This window comes from Ranitomeya variabilis, chromosome 1 (genome assembly GCF_051348905.1).
Source record: "Ranitomeya variabilis isolate aRanVar5 chromosome 1, aRanVar5.hap1, whole genome shotgun sequence".
NCBI lineage: Eukaryota > Metazoa > Chordata > Amphibia > Anura > Dendrobatidae > Ranitomeya > Ranitomeya variabilis.
The window spans coordinates 315,360,624-315,381,784 of record NC_135232.1 but is presented as its reverse complement, the minus strand read 5'-3'; the positions used below and the strand labels follow the sequence as shown (position 1 = coordinate 315,381,784).

General features: G+C 39.8%; 1 protein-coding gene across 3 annotated transcripts in view; it reads left to right on the top strand.

Annotated features, from left to right (window-relative positions):
• Nucleotides 1-20,591, top strand: part of SMTN (smoothelin) — a 160,679-nt gene extending 140,088 nt beyond the window's left edge. For 2 of the 3 annotated variants that reach the window (XM_077297352.1, XM_077297361.1), the window contains one exon: nucleotides 14,982-20,591. In XM_077297352.1, the coding sequence (XP_077153467.1) occupies nucleotides 14,982-15,132 (151 nt within the window). In that variant the 3' untranslated portion in view covers nucleotides 15,133-20,591. Of the gene's footprint in view, nucleotides 1-3,492; nucleotides 3,663-14,981 lie in introns of all 3 variants that reach the window. The other variant, XM_077297370.1, reaches the window with a different exon arrangement.
• The last annotated feature ends 570 nt before the right edge of the window (nucleotides 20,592-21,161 follow it).

Sequence of the window (21,161 nt, the reverse complement as noted above, 5' to 3'; positions counted from 1 at the left end):
CATATGATGGAGGGGAAACACTTTGAGGCTATATACACAGCAGGGGATGCAGATAAATGCATTTTCAAGTCAAAATGCCCTGTGCTTTTAGGCCCTCTAGATTATATATAGCAGGTGATAGAGCTGGAGTGACAGAGGTTTTAGACCTACAAATAGTTCTTAAATCAGCATTTGAATTTATATGCAAATGAAGCGGAAAAGCCATTTGTAGATCTAATGGCTTACAAGAAAAGTCCCTGCTAAATTGTAACTTTTAATGATTTATTTAAAACTTCTATAGCTACAAAAAGAAAACCTTATGCTACAGGTAATAAAATGAATATATTTTCTAAGATAAATATTATACAAATTCTACTACAGAAAAAGTGATGTCTTTCTCACTTTCTAGCCGCTGAGGTTGACACCCTACATTGAACACAAATGGCGCCCCCGCTCACTGTCGGCTGACCCTAATAGTCTTACTGCAATTCAAACATACCTGACAGCTCGGACCAGACTGTAACAATATATGATATATAGGATTCACAATAAAATCGCCAAATGGGACAAAAAGACAAAACGTAAGGATATCCTCTGTATCATCTTCTATATATAATCTAGGGGGCATAAAAACACTGGCCATTTTGATTTGAAAATGCATTTATGTGCATCCCCTTCTGTGTATATAGCCTCAACGCGTTTCCCCTCCGTCATATGGTTCCTCAGGAGGCTCCAGGAAAAATCTGGCAGAAAACCATTGACATCCATGAGGTGCTGGGCCTGGTTTCGGGTCACAGCTATATACACACCAGATAAGTGCATTTTCAAATCAAATCTAGTATGAGGTTTTCTTTTGATAATTATGAAAACTGTAAGTTTATTTTTAGCAGGTACTTTTCTTGTAAGCCATTAGTCATTGACCCGATACTCTTGTAAGCCTATTTGTAGCTCTCAAGCCTCTGTCGCTCCAGCTCTATTCCCTGCCAAGTGCCACATCCTCCTGCATGACTGACTACTCCACACACACCTAGCTGATCATGCTGATCATGAAAATCATGCTGACTGATTCCTTTTAAATGACACTTATAGTAAAATGATGGCTAGGACAAAAATCCTTATGGAAGTAGAATAGTATGTTCATGTACAGTTTTTTTTCCTTACCTGGATTTTAGAGCAGATCTTTCATTACATGGAAAGAAAACTTCAACAACTTTCAATAAGTTCTCTATTGATTTTCAAATGGTGCCGTTTTTTTTTCCCTCATGGGGGGAAAAAAATGGCAACGTGTCATTTCTTGAGGCAATTCTATGTGAGTTAAAAAAAAAAGTTGGCTGCACAATGAAATGAAGCAGAAAAAAGCCTAATTCACAAAAGTGCATAAAAAATCCCACCAGAAAAAACTAACCTGAATAACTGTCAGTATATCCTTAGGCTGATAAGGTGGTCAGCACGGCATGTGCTAGATTGGCGATCAAGTGACAATCATGGAGTATTGTGCATAGCTGCAGATTTTTGCATATTTCTTTTCACGCTGCCACAGATTCCTAGGATAGCAGCTCGTAATTAGATCTACAATTTCTGCTTTTTTCTTTTCTTATTCTGGGCTGTAACATTTCCTTCTCTCCGCCTCCCCTCCAATGTATTGATTGATCCAGAGCTATTTCATGATCCTGATTAACCTGCTTTGTTTTGTTTTTTGGTGAAAATTCTTTACCGTTCGTTTTGTACAGAAAATGTATCTACATATTTTGCCTCCCTTTTGTCTTCTGTCCAATGATTTCTGGAGTAATTGCACTATTATTGGATTGCATTGGATCTGACATTAATTTGGGACAGGGAGTCCGTTCCCTGGGGTGGTAATTAGGCGCAGTAGTGTTGCCATGCAGTCAGAACTCCATGTTCTCACACGTTTGCCCTGCTGATCCTCTGCTTGGTGTGATGGCTTATTTCCTGGCATTAATCATTATTCTGCTCTTCTGCGTTTCATGAATCGGCACTATGCACGCTTCTAATACACTCCGTTTGTGTTCATTTGCGTTAGTACTGTGCTTACATTATGTCTGCAAGCCTGAATGATTTTGAGGTATATGAATATTTTTAAGAAAACGTGGACCAACTCATGTTTTTGTTTTTAATACACTGTACTTTTCCTACCGGTATTCTCCACATTTAGAAAAGTGGATTCAAACTGTTCAGATAGTTAAAAAAAAAAATACATGTATTCCCTTGGTCTAGCGCTGGCTCCCTGGCGCTGTTTTGGCTGCAACCATGACATCATGTTGACAGCTCTTATCACCACTGCAGCCATTCACTGAGGTGAGCAGCACTACCGTCTGAAGGTTGAGGGCCTCTTTTCCAAAAGTGGAGGGTAGTTTTATAAAGCAGGAATTCTGTTATGTTGGGTCTTAGTATATGCAATATTTGGCTCCTTCAATCTGAATGTGTTCCTAGGATTATTGTTATGCTTAGTGTCCAGTGTTGTACCCCATTAAGATTTAATGTGACAGCTTGCGTAGACTTGACCAGGCCCAAACATCCTAATAAGCCATAGTGCTGGACAGGACAGTGGCAGTCTCCTACACCAAATACTTCTGTGAGAAGATAAAGTAGATAAATAGAAGACCCTAGATAGTGGCCAAACTAGCTATTCATCCCATTACTCAAGCCTTGTATCATGTAGCTTGTCACAGCCATATACGGCTAATCTGCGACCAGCAATCTTCTTCTGGCCTAGTAAGGAGAAACATCACATGCCAAATAGATACAGGAGTGCGTCCTTTATCACGTTTCATAAATTTTATATGGTTCCCTTGGGTAAAGTCCCAATTTTTAAGTAGCTGACTAGTAAAGGCATTTGTGTACTTGGCTTCATTTCCAAAGACATGTCTGACCACACTGATTTACTACATGAATCTTCCGCTTGAAATCCAGAAATGGTGAAAGATGTATAATAACCTCAATAATCTAGTCCTTGATGGAACCTCTCCCTAGCTAAAGCTGAGAATAGTTAACTCCTTCCTTGCTCCATAACATGAGGATGGCCAGAGAGGAGAAAGGTGTGGGTTCCAATGCAGCTTCTAGGGTTGCATTGAGAAGGTTCTTCCAGTTTCACAAGTGTGCTGTTTAGCTACGGACTTCACAAATACACCACTCATTCTGCAAATACTCAGATTCAGAACGGATCTGTGTCACGTCTTAACTCTTTGGCTTTTTGCACTTCACAGGGACTGTTTCCCCAATTTACCACCTCTCCACCAGCTATAGTCACACCCCATGTCCTTGTCCAAGGTCGGATTGTAACACCATTGATTTTTATTTTTTTTGCTCTCCCCAATCATGCACCTCAATTCTTGAACACGCACAGCATGGGTATGTTCATGTTAATGGCACCAGAATGTTTAAACCACTCATGAATGTCTTTCTTGTCTCTTTTTTTCTTTCTCTCCCTCCACTTGGCTGTGTTCACCGGTCCCTCTTCTATCTTTCCACCTCTTCTCGTCCGTTCACCCCTAGGAAGCACGCTGACTGTCCGCAGTTGCTAGACGCAGAGGATATGGTCCGCATGCGAGAACCGGACTGGAAATGTGTATACACGTACATCCAGGAGTTCTACCGCTGCCTGGTGCAGAAGGGGATGGTAAAAACCAAAAAGTCTTAGGACTTTTTCCAACATAGACACAATGGTGAGAACGAATTTCTTGGTACCTGACAAAGGTGTATGTGTACTTTATAACAGAGCATGTGTATCCTGCAGCGCTAGTGAATGGATTTATGTGAAAGCTGTTAGAAAAGAGGCCTGCTTCCTCGTAAGGAATACAGCTGAGGTTCTTAGTTTCACACTTTGTGCCTTGTGGATTATCTCACACGTAATTGAGTGTTTCCAGAGAAACTGTTCTTACTTGCGTTGAACAGTAACCGCCTGTCGCGTGCCAGAAGTATTGTAGTACGCTCAGACATTACGAAAATCTGTTGAATTTTTAGTAAGGTCCGAATTAATCTGCATAAAAATGTGTAATTACAAGTCTATGAATATCTCAACAGATTAATATGCTAACACCCATTATTTTAAATGTTATGTAAAGGGAACTAGTCGCATGCAACCCCCTGACTATCCCTGAAAAACCTTTATTTCTCCTGCGCTGTATTCTAATCAGGTCCGTCCGGTGTGATGGGCGTGCATTGGACCGGACGCACCCGATTAAAATAAAGCGTGGGAGAAATTTAAATGGGTTTTTCAGGGGGTTACATAAGTATTTTACGGAATGCATTGCAGATGCTGACCAAGGTGATATTTTTAGCTGCTATGACACAAAAATGGTGACCGGTTCCCTTTAAATGACCGCCGATTGGTGAAGATTTACTTTCTAATCCTAAACATAGACTGCTAATTCAGAATTCCTGATTACTGTACAGGTCCTTCTCAAAAAATTAGCATATAGTGTTAAATTTCATTATTTACCATAATGTAATGATTACAATTAAACTTTCATATATTATAGATTCATTATCCACCAACTGAAATTTGTCAGGTCTTTTATTGTTTTAATACTGATGATTTTGGCATACAACTCCTGATAACCCAAAAAACCTGTCTCAATAAATTAGCATATCAAGAAAAGGTTCTCTAAATGACCTATTACCCTAATCTTCTGAATCAACTAATTAACTCTAAACACATGCAAAAGATACCTGAGGCTTTTAAAAACTCCCTGCCTGGTTCATTACTCAAAACCCCCATCATGGGTAAGACTAGCGACCTGACAGATGTCAAGAAGGCCATCATTGACACCCTCAAGCAAGAGGGTAAGACCCAGAAAGAAATTTCTCAACAAATAGGCTGTTCCCAGAGTGCTGTATCAAGGCACCTCAATGGTAAGTCTGTTGGAAGGAAACAATGTGGCAGAAAACGCTGTACAACGAGAAGAGGTGACCGGACCCTGAGGAAGATTGTGGAGAAGGACCGATTCCAGACCTTGGGGAACCTGAGGAAGCAGTGGACTGAGTCTGGTGTGGAAACATCCAGAGCCACCGTGCACAGGCGTGTGCAGGAAATGGGCTACAGGTGCCGCATTCCCCAGGTAAAGCCACTTTTGAACCATAAACAGCGGCAGAAGCGCCTGACCTGGGCTACAGAGAAGCAGCACTGGACTGTTGCTAAGTGGTCCCAAGTACTTTTTTCTGATGAAAGCAAATTTTGCATGTCATTCGGAAATCAAGGTGCCAGAGTCTGGAGGAAGACTGGGGAGAAGGAAATGCCAAAATGCCTGAAGTCCAGTGTCAAGTACCCACAGTCAGTGATGGTGTGGGGTGCCATGTCAGCTGCTGGTGTTGGTCCACTGTGTTTCATCAAGGGCAGGGTCAATGCAGCTAGCTATCAGGAGATTTTGGAGCACTTCATGCTTCCCTCGGCTGAAATGCTTTATGGAGATGAAGATTTCATTTTTCAGCACGACCTGGCACCTGCTCACAGTGCCAAAACCACTGGTAAATGGTTTACTGACCATGGTATTACTGTGCTCAATTGGCCTGCCAACTCTCCTGACCTGAACCCCATAGAGAATCTGTGGGATATTGTGAAGAGAAAGTTGAGAGACGCAAGACCCAACACTCTGGATGAGCTTAAGGCCGCTATTGAAGCATCCTGGGCCTCCATAACATCTCAGCAGTGTCACAGGCTGATTGCCTCCATGCCACGCCGCATTGAAGCAGTCATTTCTGCCAAAGGATTCCCGACCAAGTATTGAGTGCATAACTGAACATTATTATTTGATGGTTTTTTTGTTTGGTATTAAAAAACACTTTTATTTGATTGGTCGGGTGAAATATGCTAATTTATTGAGACAGGTTTTTTGGGTTATCTGGAGTTGTATGCCAAAATCATCAGTATTAAAACAATAAAAGACCTGACAAATTTCAGTTGGTGGATAATGAATCTATAATATATGAAAGTTTAATTGTAATCATTACATTATGGTAAATAATGAAATTTTACACTATATGCTAATTTTTTGAGAAGGACCTGTATATGTATATCAGTAATGTATTTGAGTTATCTATGGACATTAATATCGCCATTAATGTCTACAGGATTTCATACCAAAAACTATATGTACTGTATATGTAGGTCTTTACAGTAGGTCCTTTAATGAGAACTCTGCATTTAAATTGATGTACAAATAGTTCTTCAGCCTGATTTGCTTATCTGAAGCCTCAGTCACTCCGGTTCTACTCCATATCCAGCATCACCTCCGGTTTGACTGTAGGTGTCTTAGCCTGAAGTAACGCAGCATAGAGGCTTCCAGTAGAGGAGGAGGTGGCGCCGATATTGTGTGGGGAATAGAGCTGGAGTGACAGAGGCTTCAGATCTACAAATAGTTTTTAATCCTCTCTTGCATTATAATTTAAACACTAATTTCTCAGTAACCAGATCGGACTGATCATGTAAAGATATTGCTGTATTTGTCTTTGAAAGAGCTACATGCATATAGAAGTAGTTTGGAGGGTGAAATCCTGCTGACTCTATTGAAAGCTTTTCATTAAGCAATTCTTCCTTCCTAGTCACACTTCTGTGTACTGCTGCCATTGAGTGCAACTTGGATTCACAAATATTCAAACATTTTGAATTTACTACCTGTAATATAGAATGTGGTGTCAACAGAAGTGGAAGATGGTAAGCCCCATTTTGAAACTGATGTTATATGGTAGTCATGGCACATAAGGATGTCCAGTAGATGAGGGTCCTAATGATACGATTTGAATCTACCTACAGGATAGGACCTCAGTCCTCACTGTCAGGGACCGAGAGGTGGCCATACGTGAGCATCTCCGCAATTTCAGGAGTTCTTAACAAAATTAACAGTGAAAGAAAAATTGCAAAGCTTTGTCTTCTGTTGTTCTCTTGCCAAAATGACTTGTTTCACCTTGGCTTTTTTTTTTTTTTTTTTTTACAGTTTAATGGGAAAAAATGAACCATATAACTTGCTGATTTTTATTTTATTACTATAGCAACAGTTGGAAAATAGAAAAGTCATGCTGTTGGCTTTCTCGCCTACATGCAGTCCCTTTAACCATTGCCTTACATTTAATAGATAGTCTCTGATAGACTTGAAGGAATCTTGTGAACCCCATCTTGTGCAAATTTGCTCTTTTTGGCTGGACAGATTCAATTTGCATTAAATAAATTCAGTGCAAACTGAATTTTAACCGGACATTGTTTTAAAAAAAAAAAAAAAAGCCTTCAGTTGACCCTCCTCTATTTCACCTCTACATCTGAGAAGTCCCTGACCGAGATGTAGGCAGAAGAGGGGCGAATGAGTGCTGGGAGCTCTAGTGGGACAGCCATGGCGAGGGCTGAGGAGAGGATATCCGTTTTTGGGGATGGATTTTTTTTTTTTTCCCCCCCCCCTTTCCGTCCCGGCTCTCTGAATCCATCCAAATTGTCACCATTTTGCTGAAGTCAAATCCCAAAATATCTAATGAAATGCATTTTTATAACTGACTCTCCCATCTCTACTCAACATTTTTTACATTCAAACCCACCTTTGAGGGTTAAACATTAGGCTTGAAAATATAAAGTTTAGAGAAATATATATTTATACAAAATATATTGTTAGTTTCCAGCTGTTCGTTAAAATAAAATTATATGTTGTGTGTATGTATAGTGTAAGTATGTGTGTGTATTATGGAATTTTTTTTGTTTTTCAGGAACTTATAATTGCCAAGTGTCACCTGTATAGTAGGGAAGTGGCATATTGCCGACTGAAATTTTGAACTGTGAAAAAAAAAAAAAAAAAATGTATTTCCTTTTGCCCTTGATTCAACAGGACAAGCCAGTATTCAGTTAGAGATCTACAAATTCATAATTGAATATGTAGATAAATGATGCACAGTCGGATTTTCTGTACGCGTATATAAATGAATAAAATACATTCTATAGTTTACTTAAGAATTTAAAATCAACCAACTAAAATCAAACTTAAAATCAATCAAAATTAGAATTTAAAATCAACCAACTTTTTTTGTTATAAATTAGTATTTATACAAAATTGTGTGAAGTGATGTGTAAAATTGAGGATGCGAGCGTGTCACTGTCCAGGCCTTGTGCGGGCCTCAGCCTATTATTTAAGAATCCATGTTAATCTCAGAGACTGGGCATGCACTTATATGGTGTGAGGAGAGGGGAAACGCTCTCTAAATACACGAATCAAATGCTGGAAATTATGACTCGCAGAGCTTGTGTATGTATCTCTGCAAAGGTCAGGATATTGGGGGCCTCTGCTGGTGTGTAACCGTGCTACCATGTGTTTTGTAGCCTCTGTATTGTGGGTCTTCTACTTGACTCTCTGCGCTGTATCACAATGCAATGTCCCCTTTTCCCTCTAATTTGCATAAACATCGACTAGCACATAAAGTAAACTTGTCCTTTCTGGTAAAAACAAAAAAACTGTTGCATAGCATGGTTTTCCTATGGTGATCCCCCACAAGTTAGTTACCTTGCTTCTGGTCAGCTATGCGCAGTGCAGTCTCTCGGCTGACTTTCTGCATAGCCCAGCTATTCATTCCTCCAGCACTGACAGTGTAATCTGCATGTAGAATTCACTCTGTTCTTCTATGCAATGCATGATTGTGTAGTCTGTCAGCCAAATTTCATCTTCTGCTCTTCACATCAAAATAGTTGCATGTGTATTTTTACTTGAAAGAGATATACTCGACTTTACAAAAAACTAAAAATGTACCGAAGCACTAACAGGCAGGTAACTGCAACTTACCTGCCTGTTGTGCCCAACACCTTTCTTTCCCGGCACAGAGCGGTCACAGAGGACTCTTGGCGGGGAATCGGGAGCCTCTGCTGACGCCATGTCTACAGAGCGGAGGCTTCTTTTCTGGTCCCCTGTGTCAACGGGATGTGACTTCTGAGGTCATTCCGATTGACAACCGGATCCCCATTGCCTAACTGGGGGAACCGGCTGTCAATCAGAATGACGTCGGAAGTCGCACCCTGTCGCAGTGGCTTCTGAATACCCGGCAGGAGCAGTCTGTGACACAGTAGATTAGACTTTTGAAAGGTTATCAAACTCTCTTGAATATTTTATCAAAGTAAGAAATGTTCAAAAATAAACATCTAAGCATTTCCTACATCTTGAATACCACCTTAGTTCAGAGATCCCAACCCGTGCTGGAAGTGATGACATCGTGTCCAACATTGTGACCACTACAGACAATAACTGGCCTCAAGGGTTACATGACATGGCAATAGTATTAAATATGCCAGTGATTGGCAGCAGTGGTCCTTTGAATGATGGATCATCACATTTGCTGCCAATGGGGATCGTCATAGAGGCTGCATTGGAACAGCTGGGCATATAGAGGGCACAGTAGGTGGAAACGGAAACCAACCTCTTAAGTTTTCCTAGGTTAGCTCCATTTACCCTATTTTACCCTATGTAATGCATTCAAAGAAGTATGTAGGACTTGATATGGTGTCAGACATCTGGCCCCTGGTATTTAGATGCTGCTAAATGTCTGCGGAAGCTGTGCATTTATCTAGACAGGCAACCTTGTTATGCAAGTACGATCAGCAGCCACAATTGACTTTATTCTGATTTACTTATCTCATGAATGCATCCTGTGTGTGGTCCCGGCCCATGTATGTCATGTTGCTTAGTCCCGTTGTTAGCCCCTTCAAGTTTTTTTTTAAGTCCTTTCAACCCCAAGTGTATTAGTGTTTCAGGAAAGTTTCTGGTAAGAAACTGCCATTAATAATTCAGCCTTTAAAGGGAACTAGTCAGGTTGGAAAATGCTATTAACCTGGCGATGTCGGGTCCATCTGGAGCTTAATAGGCATGCTGAAACTAGTCATGGCTCACTGTGGCTTTAAGCAGGCCCAACACTCTGACACCCAGCTCAGCAAAGCACGAGGCCAGAGCTGGTTGTTAGTCAAAGACCCAGGGCATGCCTACCGCCATAGAGACGCCTGCATGACTGAAAGCCAGCTGCTCCGAGGAGGAATAACCTAAATTTTTTTCCTGAGGGCCGCGTTTCCAGTACAGCAGTCGGTCACCTTCATAACGATATTAACTTATCTGCAGGTTAATGCCATTATTCAAACTGACAGATTCACTGTAATAAAAGCCTTTTCATGATTGCTTAAAGATGACTTATCTTCAGGTCAAAATTGGACAGTTTCTGGATTTTTTTATTTTTATTTCTTGCTCCCCTAAGTATTCAGCTTTCATTTTTATTTGTTGCTATTTTTTCATGGCCTTTTAGTAAGGTGTTACTCACAGAGCAGCCAAAGGACACAGCCCCCAGAGAGTCCTATAAGCTGCTACTCATTGTAAAGGCCATAAAAACTTGCACTAAAAAGGCCTATATCTCTGGACGTGTATGGCAGAATAAAAAAATACATTAATAAATGGAACACTCAATGGAGCCGCGAGAATAAGAGTAAAAACTGTCCACTTTTCCCTGTGTGATAAGTCCTCTTGAATCCTAATTTACAATTTGAACCATCAGAATGGTTGTCTCTGGCCCTTTGCTCTTTGCCTCTGTAGGGCTAGAGAAGCATGAGCACTGAAGCTGGCCAGACCCATCATTTTGCAGCTCTTGCAAACTTACTGTGCTCCTTGCCTAGGAGACTAGTCACTGCTGATAGACTACATTGAAAATCCTTCTGGTCTTGAGAAAACACAGGATTTTATTGAGAACTAAATTGTATGATATTCTGTTTTTTTGAGCACTTTTACCCATTTACCGTATTTTTCTGACTAAGAGGCACCCCAAATTTTGGGTGGAAAATAGCAGAAAAAAAGATATTTTTTTTTTTATAAGATGGGGTCGGTCTCATTATCTGAATTTAAGGTATCTTACCTGAGGGCCGGCGGTGGTACAGCGGGGTCACAGAAGGCATCGTCCCTTCCTCGGGATTCCGGCTTTGGCAAAAATGGTGCAATGCTGCAGTCTCAGGGTGCGATGCTGCAGATCCGGTGTCAGCAGTGAGGCAGAGCATGGAGCAGAGTCCCTTCCTCAGGATCCTGGCGGCAGAAATGTGGCGACGCTGCAGCCCGGTGAGCAGAGTGCATCACCGTGAGCAGAGCCAAGTGTGTTCGCACTGTAAGATGCACCCCCCCATTTTCCTCCCACATTTTTTTGGGAAAAGGTGCGTCTTATAGTCCGAAAAATACGGTAGTTACTTGAGAATAACCTTTCAGGGGCCTTATTCTGAAGTGTTGTAAAAACATTGCTGTGTAATAAACCTTGCACAGGTGTTCTGTCAGGCTATGTGCCCACGATCTGGAACTGGCAGCGCTTTGGACACAACACATGTTCGCAGTGTCCAAAGTGCTGCCGTCTATTGAACGCAGGTGAATCCACATGTGTTCACTGAACAATGTGGATTCGCTGCATACAATACATTGTATGGGTGAAATTTCTCTTGCGGAGGCTAGTCTCTGCAAGAGAAACTGACATGCTGTGGTCTGGAAAGACGTGTCACATATCAGTGTCCGCAGGTGAGCCGCAGTTGTCTGTGGACATGGGGTTTCTTGAAATCCCATCCACTATGCTGTAACATCTGGACGCTGCACAAGTACGCAGCATCCAACCCACAGCGTTTACTGACCGTGTGAACATTGCCTAACAAGTTTAGTGCAGTTACACCTGACCTGAAAGATAAGGCCACGTGCACATGTTGAGTATTTGGTGAGTTTTTACCTCAGTATTTGTAATCCAAAACCAGGAGAGGAGCAATCACATGGTAGCACAAGACGAATGACTCAAATAATCAAACAAGAAACTCTTTTGTGGATTGAAAATAGGCCGCCATGATTTTATTGTTACCAAATCATTAATTAAATAAATGAATATACCCAAACAAATATAATATAAATTTCTAATAATGTTTCAACATATCGAAATAACAATATCCACCATTAACCAACTCCACCCAGTAAAGCTGAGCGATTATCTCTGTAACAAAACATAATGACAGTCCTTGAAGAATAAGGGAGGGTGGGCGGGTGTTTCTTCTTTGTCCAACGGTTAATGTCAGCTGATGGCCATACGACAGAATAAATACCTTCAGTTTTTCCCGCTCTTTTAGTGAGCACCAATCAAATTCAAATAAAAAACTCCAAAACCTGCAGTCAAACCAGATTAAAGGAAACCTGTCACCTCAAATTGGCGGGATATTTAAATGAGTTTTTACCGGTCCGATAGGTGGTGTTTGTTCATTTCTCCACCCTGTCTGTCCCTGTTGTCCGCAATATGTTAGTGAATTAGAGTACGTGTGAGCCATAGTTGGTGCGTGCGCAATGCAATCTTCAGTCGCAATCTTCAGTCCCACCCGTGGGCAAAGCTGAAAAGCATTACTGTGCATGCGCCCGCACACTATGTCCCACAACACAGCGAAATACTCCTGGGACATAGTGCGCAGTAATGCTTTTCGGCTTTGCCTGCAGTTGGGCAAAGCATACTGCGCGTGCGCAACCGAAGATTTCATTGCGCACGTGCCAACTATGGAGCACAAGTACTATAATTCACTAACATATTGCGGACAACAGGGACGGACGGGGTGGAGAAATGAGGAAGAAACGCCACCCATCGGACCGGTAAAAAGTCATTTAAATATCCCGCCAATTTGAGGTGACAGGTTCCCTTTAAACCTGCTCATGCTTTGCACAGCTAGCTTACAGCTTGACCGTTTGACCTGTTGTGACTAAAACAGCAGTTAATGGCTCAGAGTATATAATAAATTATAAATAAATAAATTATAAATACGGAAAGGGGCCTTACAGCTGGATCAGTAGAACCTTTAACAGCTGCTTAACACCTTAAATGCCGCTGTTCATAGCAATCACAAGCCCAAAGGCCAGGATTTTGGATGAATGTGTTTTACTTGGAGTATATTACTGACTCTCATAATTATTGCACCTGATTAAAAAAAAAAAAAAGGGGGGGGGGGGGGGCAAAAAAATGTAAAATAAGAAATGAATGATCCTTTTCCTTCCAAAAATGTAATAAAAGACCAACAAAAGTTTAGCATGTCCTGAATGCAATGCAGTCAAAGCATGAAAAAAACATTTTAATTTGAATGGTAACTACTTTTAAAGTTTTAAGGGATTCTCCTGGGAAAAAAATAAATTCTTAACCCCTTAGTGATGGAGCCAAATTTTTGAAATCTGGCCAGTGTCACTTTGTGGTAATAATTCTGGAACGCTTCAACAAATCCTAGTGATTTTGAGATTATTTTTTTCGTGACACATTATACTTTATGATACTGGTAAATTTAGGTCAATATGTTTTGTATTTATAAAAAATATCAGAAATTTGAGAAAAATGTTAAATTGGCAATTTTCAAACTTTGAATGATTATCCTTTTAATCCAGATGGTCATACCACAGCAAAGCATTAATAAATAACATATCCCTTAATTCTGCTTTAAATCTGTACCATTTGTAAAATGATCTTTTATTTTGTTAGCATTTTAGGAGGTTCACAAATGTAGCAGCAATTTTTCATTTTTTTTCAAGGAAATTTACAAAATATAGGGGTCCTATATATTGGGAAACCCCCCAAAAGTTATACCATTTTAAAAACCGCACCCCGTGACATATGTAAAACTGCAGTCAGGTTAGTTTATTAACCCTTTAGGTGATTTTCAGGAATTAATGCAAAGTGACATGATAGAAATAAAATGTGTATTTTTACCACCTAAATGCCGCTAACGTCCAAACAGGTTACTACAGCCGTCAGACTCTAAGGCCGCTATATGGCCATGAAATGCCATCGCAAACATCAGGACCACAAAATCATGATTTGAGGGTACCAATTGGGATAAAGAGGAAGCCCCCACACTCTGTTAACCATTCATACTGATGTAGTCACTATTGACAGCAGCATCTAAGGGGTTAAACAGATTTGGACGGTGTAAACACTGATCATGGCTGATGCAGCAAGTTGTAAGCTATAGTGTACAGCCATAAATCACCAAATGTCCAGTTATCGCTGGGGCACTTCAACCACTATAACACAAATCCCGTAAATGTCCTCAAGAGAAGAAACGAAGAGATCCCACAAGAATCATATAAGGTTAAAAACCAATATTTTATTAGTAATAAATAAATAAATAACACAGTTGATATATTACAAAATTCCGTAATCGGGGACGCCACAGATGATATAGGAAAACCTACTACAGCATAACCACGTAAAGATATAGATATATATATATATATATATATATATATATATATATATATATATATATATATATATATATATATATATATATATATATATATATATATATATATATGTGTATATATATATATATGTGTATATATATATATATATGTGTGTGTATATATGTGTGTATATATATATATTATTTTTTTTTTTTTTTTCAAAAATCCAATTTAAGTGGAGCTGAGATTTTGCGAGTCTATCCTATAAGAAAATGCATGGGATTCTGCAACAAGTATACGCACCAAGGACCCTATATGATATAGATCCAAATATCAATCTCACAATTCCATAGTGCTCCAGGTCATAATAAGCCGAAGAGTGCAGACAAGGCAAAATAGCCCAGATGTACAAAAGAAGAGAACAAAATGCTCAATAAAATAATCCATATACATATACCTGTTGCTGAAATTCTCCTGGAGTCCCCTTCACCCCGTTTCGCTGCCAGCTTCTTCCGGGGGCAGTAGGCTAGGTGGAAACCAGCGGGCTCTCGCCCAGGTGACAGTTCTCCTTGTTCCAAGGAAATATTAACCAGCAGTTGGCAAGATGTATGGTCATAGTTTAAGTACATTTGTAAATGCTGTACCTGCTGTCTTAATTACGGTGTAAAAATGTTGTTCCAGGTTTTCCAATATAATTGGTCTTAAACTTCTCATTCCTTTTTTAAAAATTTTTTTTTTTTTTTTCTGATTCCTTTTATTGACTGTTTTTCCATGCCGCTCTGTTGTGGTCAGATTTAATAAAAGTCTTTCTTCTGACAGATATCTTGTGGACTGTGTTCCCCTGGTGGAGGTTGAGGACATGATGATCATGGGAAAGAGGCCAGACTCCAAGTGCGTTTTCACCTACGTCCAGTCCTTATACAACCACCTGAGGCGGCATGAAATGCGTCTACGCAAGAATGAATTTTAATAAAGCCCCTTTGTCCCCTTGAATTCTCCTGGCACAGCACCAACACTATGCGGCTAACGCCACAGCAGTAGAGCGCAACTTCACAGTTAACCCCCCGATCACTGAAGGGACACTTCATGGGGTTATATTGTGCTGCCAACATGTCATTGGTGTTATAGACTGTACATTTGACTATGCTTTATTAATGCCGCCTCACTTGTATGTGTCTGAGGCCGGAGCGCTGCAGTGCGTTGCAGTGCAATGCATTGTGACTCTTTGGTCAACTTCTGCTGCTGTGCTAGTGGGATTGTCACTGCCTGAAATACCTAACCCTTTTCCCACAGAATTAATATATTTGGAGAGTACTATAAAATAGCACCAGGTAAGCGCTGGGCCTTTACTTTATCACAGCCACAAGCTTCAGAACCGTCGTTGAACTGTCTCTTTTTTTCCACATTCATTGGCGCTCTGTGCTGTATATGTATGTAGTCAGGGCTAGAATGGCACTCTGATACAGTGTACATCACAGGACTTGTGCCAGAACTCCAAAAAATGCAATGTTTCCTGGACATAACTGATCTTATTGGCCTTTCCCTGGGCTTTCATTGATGGATACGGTAATTCTGTCCGACACCTTATGAATGATAATACTGCATTCTGAATATGAAGGTAAACGCATGAAGGAACCTGTCATGTTAAACATGGTCTCCTGTGCAAAAATGTACGATTTGTGTTTTAATTTAAATCCCTGCTCTTTCTATGATTAGGAGTCCAGTGGGCGGTTTTATTCAATGATTGACAGCCTTCTCTTAGTGAGCATTTTAAAGTTGGCTATGTGAGTACTGATCTAGATGTCACTTCTATAAGACTCACACTTTATTTCCAACACCACTATGGTGGAATCTTAGTCATAGCCTCGGCCTTCATATATTATTTATTGCAATGAATGTATGTTTGAACCCTTCGTCTTAAAGGAGGGGTTTGGGCAAAATGAAAAGCTCACTACTGGTTTGGTGAAGATAAAAAAAAAGTAGTTTTCACTCTTCACTGTCACCCACTTGGATCCTGCACGGACATTCTGAGGTCTGCACTTACACTGAAAGAGGAGACTGCGCCAATCTACCAGACGGCTGCAGCCTGGGATGCGGTGCTTGTGTCAAAGGACTGCTGCAGCCAATCACAGACCACAGCAAGTCTTCTGCAGGTGGAATGGTGACATGTCCTCTTTGTGTGTACGCACAGACTACGACGCAGCCTTTTGCTGAACCCAGGTCGGTGATGGTATGGGAGTATATAGTTTGGGGTTTTTTGTTTTCTGCCACCAGTGCGCTTTTCATTGTGCCCTGACTATCCCTTTAAACATGTACCCTGGTTCTAATTCTTTCTTTTACCAGCATTTTTTTTTTTCTGACAACCCCCTCTTTTTATGGTTCCTTCTCTTTACCTGGCAAATGATGCAGTGGATTGTATATCTGCGAGGAGTGTTTGGTACAACACGGTAAATGTATAAATGTCATCCTGTAGCTATGCTCAGTGCTGTCTACATTTATGGAGAGAACTGGTTTCCATCGGATTGCTGGGCTCCCATTTGTGTGGAATTGCACTTTAAGATTTTAGTTGTTTTTTTTTTTTATCATACCGTACTGTAATGTAAAGGGTAAGAAATGTTCAGATTTACATGAATATAGATTATGCTATATTTTATCAGTCTTTATGACGATGGTTACTGAAACCATTTATTAGAATTTCTAAATTCTGAATGATGACCGTGAGAGGACTGCATCATCGGATCACACAGACTATAGACGGGTGCATTTATACAACTTTTAATATATATGGTTCGTACAAACCACCTCCCATTTTTGATGAGTATCCTTACCTTCCTTTTTGCAATATGGTCACAGATTGTCAATGTGCATCAGACATTCATAAACCTTATTTTAATATGGTTTTCTGCTTTACTCTGTATACTTGTTTTACATATTTCTATACTGTTGCCTGTTTTCATATATGGCCGGTCTGTGTTCTCAGACAGTTTAGCACATCAGACAGATACTGAATTGTCGTCAGCTAAAGTGCATATAGGTGAAGGCTGCCATCTGTCAGGAAAGCCACTGCAATGTTGCCTGGCTTCGGGTGATTTAGGGATTAGGAATATAAAATATTGCTGCAGTCTCATTAAATTTACAGTTCTGAGAATGAGAACAGTCACTGATTGCTCGTCTTAGAAAGCCAAGACATCGGGGCCTCCGGCTTTGTGCATACTGCTATCTGTTCTCAGTTTTAATTGACAGGCACACGGGGCATAGACCAATGTTCTACATAAAGGAGTGCAGCACTATCTGAATTCCCTGAGAGTAGAATAGATGGCTGTAATACAAGCTAATAAACCAAACGGATATATATATATATATATATATATACAGTCATGTATCTGTCAGAACATACAATACCTACAAATATGATACACAAACCAAAGAATTTTCATAAAAAGTATATAGTTTATTGTTTACATAATAATCACAACATTAAAATTAGGGAACAGACCACCAGGTGGCAATAGAGTGCAAGGTTCCATCAGGGGGTATGGATAATAAATATGTGCATCAAATTGATAATAAATTTTAATAAATATAGATATGGAGATGATCACTATTGTTTAATTCCATGCAACAAATCAAACATTGATTAGATGTAAGTAAAAGGCTAAAGTGCACTCAGTATTCACATTTCTAGCTTAAAGTGCATATATCAGGTAAGTACCCAGAATAAAGTGAGTGCCGTGCATCAGTACTATATTACCCCAAACAATTATAAATAAAGCAATAATAAATATAAAGATGGGGAATAACAAATAGGATAAAGCCTAATTACTACAAAAAACATGATTGTAATAAAGTATATTGTTGCCATGATCTTACATGCCCTGGTAATAGACCCGCACAGCCCAACGCGCGTTTCGCTTCAGCTTTGACGAGGGAGACTCCTATTTGTTGTTCCCCATCTTTATATTTATTATTGCTTTATTTATTTATAATTGTTTGGAGTAATATAGTACTGATGCACGGCACTCACTTTATTCGGGGTACTTACCTGATATATGCATTTTATATTAGGCATTTAATGACCATTCTGTCTGGACTAATTGCCTGATTTTTTTTCTCCGGTCTGTAAGGATCAGTGATGCCTTTAGATGGGGCATTTGGGCTCTGCTTGCTTTCGAGGGACAGGTGATGCCAAGTCTACTGATGCCTGTTGGGCCACTTGTGTGATTGACAGGCAGCAGGCACAGTTTATTTTTTTTATTCCAATCTGCTGCAAAATTCCCTGCCATTACATTCAGATTTGTTGCAGATGGAACCCTGTGCTTTGCAAAGGGTGGAAGCTGTAGCATAAATTGACTTGTTGGGGACTGTCTTGCTGCAAGTAATTTTTTTATTATTATAGAACACATCTGTATGAGATTTTGTAAAATCTCCACTTTACTGGTACTGTAATATGCTGCAGATTTTCCTTCTAGAAAGTCTTCATTGTATCTGTCCCAAGTAAATACAAAGGAAGTAAAGGGGAGAATATCGTTAAAATGGTTTTGATATGTCCTAATCAGGTGATCACATTGGTAGTCTGTGATCTCAGATCCTTAGGGATTTCCAGAATGAATCTGAACATGCATCCCTTTATAGACATATTATTTAGAATAATCTTTTGCTTACATCAGTGTTTCTCAAACTGCAAGGCCGTCCTTACCAGTGAGGCGCCCCCTAGCTGTTGGTGAGGTTCAGCCTGAAAGTCAGTATTCACATGATAAAACGCACAGTGCTTTTTCTTCCTATAGATATCTCTAAAGTAGCAACACAATAAACTAATTTTGTACATTCTTTATTATTCTGAAGAGTTTAAGAAACAAAAACTTAATTGAGCCTGTCTTTTCATGTTGGCTTAACCTTGCACCACTAATGGTGAGGCCCTGACACCTTTTTGTACAGCTGAAAAAGGGTTAAGAACAAATTTTAAGAAGCCCTGACTTTAGGTCTCCATACACACTAAACTAATGGCAGCCAATCCCCCTTATATTGGTGGGATCCACCTAGTGTCTCCGCAGATGATGTAGGATGTGAGGATGCGGCACGTCCTATTTAATAAATCCTATTCTTATGTTCTACAGGAGATGAGCAGCAAATTAAAAAGGTTAAGGCCCCCATACATATGAGATGAAGGTTTATTGAACCAGATGACCATCCATTGGGGGCCTCCTAACGTTTAGCCAACAGATGATGTTGAGTGAGAGAAGGATCTCTAAAGCAGTTGGGCAGCAGCTTTCTTATTGAGAACACAGGCGCATTCGGTGGAGATTTTCTATGTACAGGGTACTCGGGAGAAATGGCTGTCAGCTGAATGATCACACATACACAATAAATCATGTCTTCTATCCATTATCCAAAGTTTCTGAGCAGAATCAGGGTATGTGCACACGTAGAAGTGGTCCACTGCGGATTTTTCCGCAGTGGATTTGATAAATCCGCAGTGCAAAAACACTGCGTTTTTACCACGGATTTTGTGCAGTTTCCACTGCGGTTTTACCCCTGCGGTTTTCTATTATGGAGCAGGTGTAAAACCGCTGCTGATTCAGCACAAAGAATTGATATGCTGTGGAATGTAAACCGCTGCGTTTCCGCTCGTTTTTTTCCACACCATGTGCACTGCGGATTGTGTTTCCCATAGGTTTACATTGTACTGTAAACGCATGGGAAACAGCTGAGGAGCCGCAGCAAAATCCGCAGCGTGTGCACATACTCTCAAAGGCAATGTGATCGTCTCATGTATTATTGACATTAGACCATTTTGTTTTCCCTACCACTGCTATGTTGCACATAGGTGTATCCTCTACAACACTGCCTAATCGGCACATTCAACACTACTTTTAGTCCTTGGTGTTATTGAATATCATACTGATACAATCTGTATGTTGCTGATCCCTGCTGCTCTGCAGCCATGTTCAGCATTGTGGTACCAGGTCTTTTCATAGGGACATTACCATTAGGATGTTCCTGGCACCTTGTCAGGCGTTGTCAGTCTATGTAATAACGCTACAGTCCTCAGCTATCAGAAATGTGATAACCTCTAGCTACTTGTCAAACTCCCCGTCTGCTCTGTTCTACATTGGTAAGTATACTTTTGGGTTCTTCCAGAAAATAGTATCTGTCTGTACATTTATATTTTTGTACATTTATATCATTCGGAACCCTACAAGACACAAGATGTGCAAACAGCCACATATCCAATGCTTGTAGATTTGGGTGACTTCACATTAACTAGACAATGAGAACAATAAAAATTTATATTGTTCATATAAACGGTTTCAATAGCCAGTCTGTCTGTTGTGACCAGAAAGCTTTGATCACTCCTCATTCACAGCTTTTGTGTACCATTCTTTTATACACCGGCGTGTGCTGTCATTTTAATAAATTTATATTAACTAATGTGTTCTCCAGGCTCTTTATTTCACTCTACGTTGAAACCAATTAAGAGGATTTCTAGTATCTGAATCCTATGTAAAATTAAGCTGTGTTGGGTTTATTGATTAGGAAAACTGTATTTAGCCAGTGGAAAATGTTGTAATGAAGATCCTCAATTCCACAAATAGAAATACAGTGCCTTGAAAAAGTATTCATACCCGATGACCTTTTCCACATTTTTTTTTTTAATGTCATGCCCACAAACTTAAAATCATTTTATTGGGTTTTTATGTGATATGCCAAAATTTAAGTAGCAAGTACTGTACTTGTGAAGTGTAAAGTTAAATGATACATGGTTTCTAAATATTTTAACCCCTTAGTGACAGCCAAATTTTTGAAATCTGACCAGTGTCACTTTAATGATAACTCCTGAAATGCTTCAATATATCCCATTGATTTGGAGATTGTTTTTTTCGTGACCCATTATACTTTGATAATGGTAAATTTAGATAAATCTTTTGTTTATTTATTAAAAAAAACCAGAAATTTGACAAATGTAAAAAATAGCTATTTTCAAACTTTGACTATCCTTTT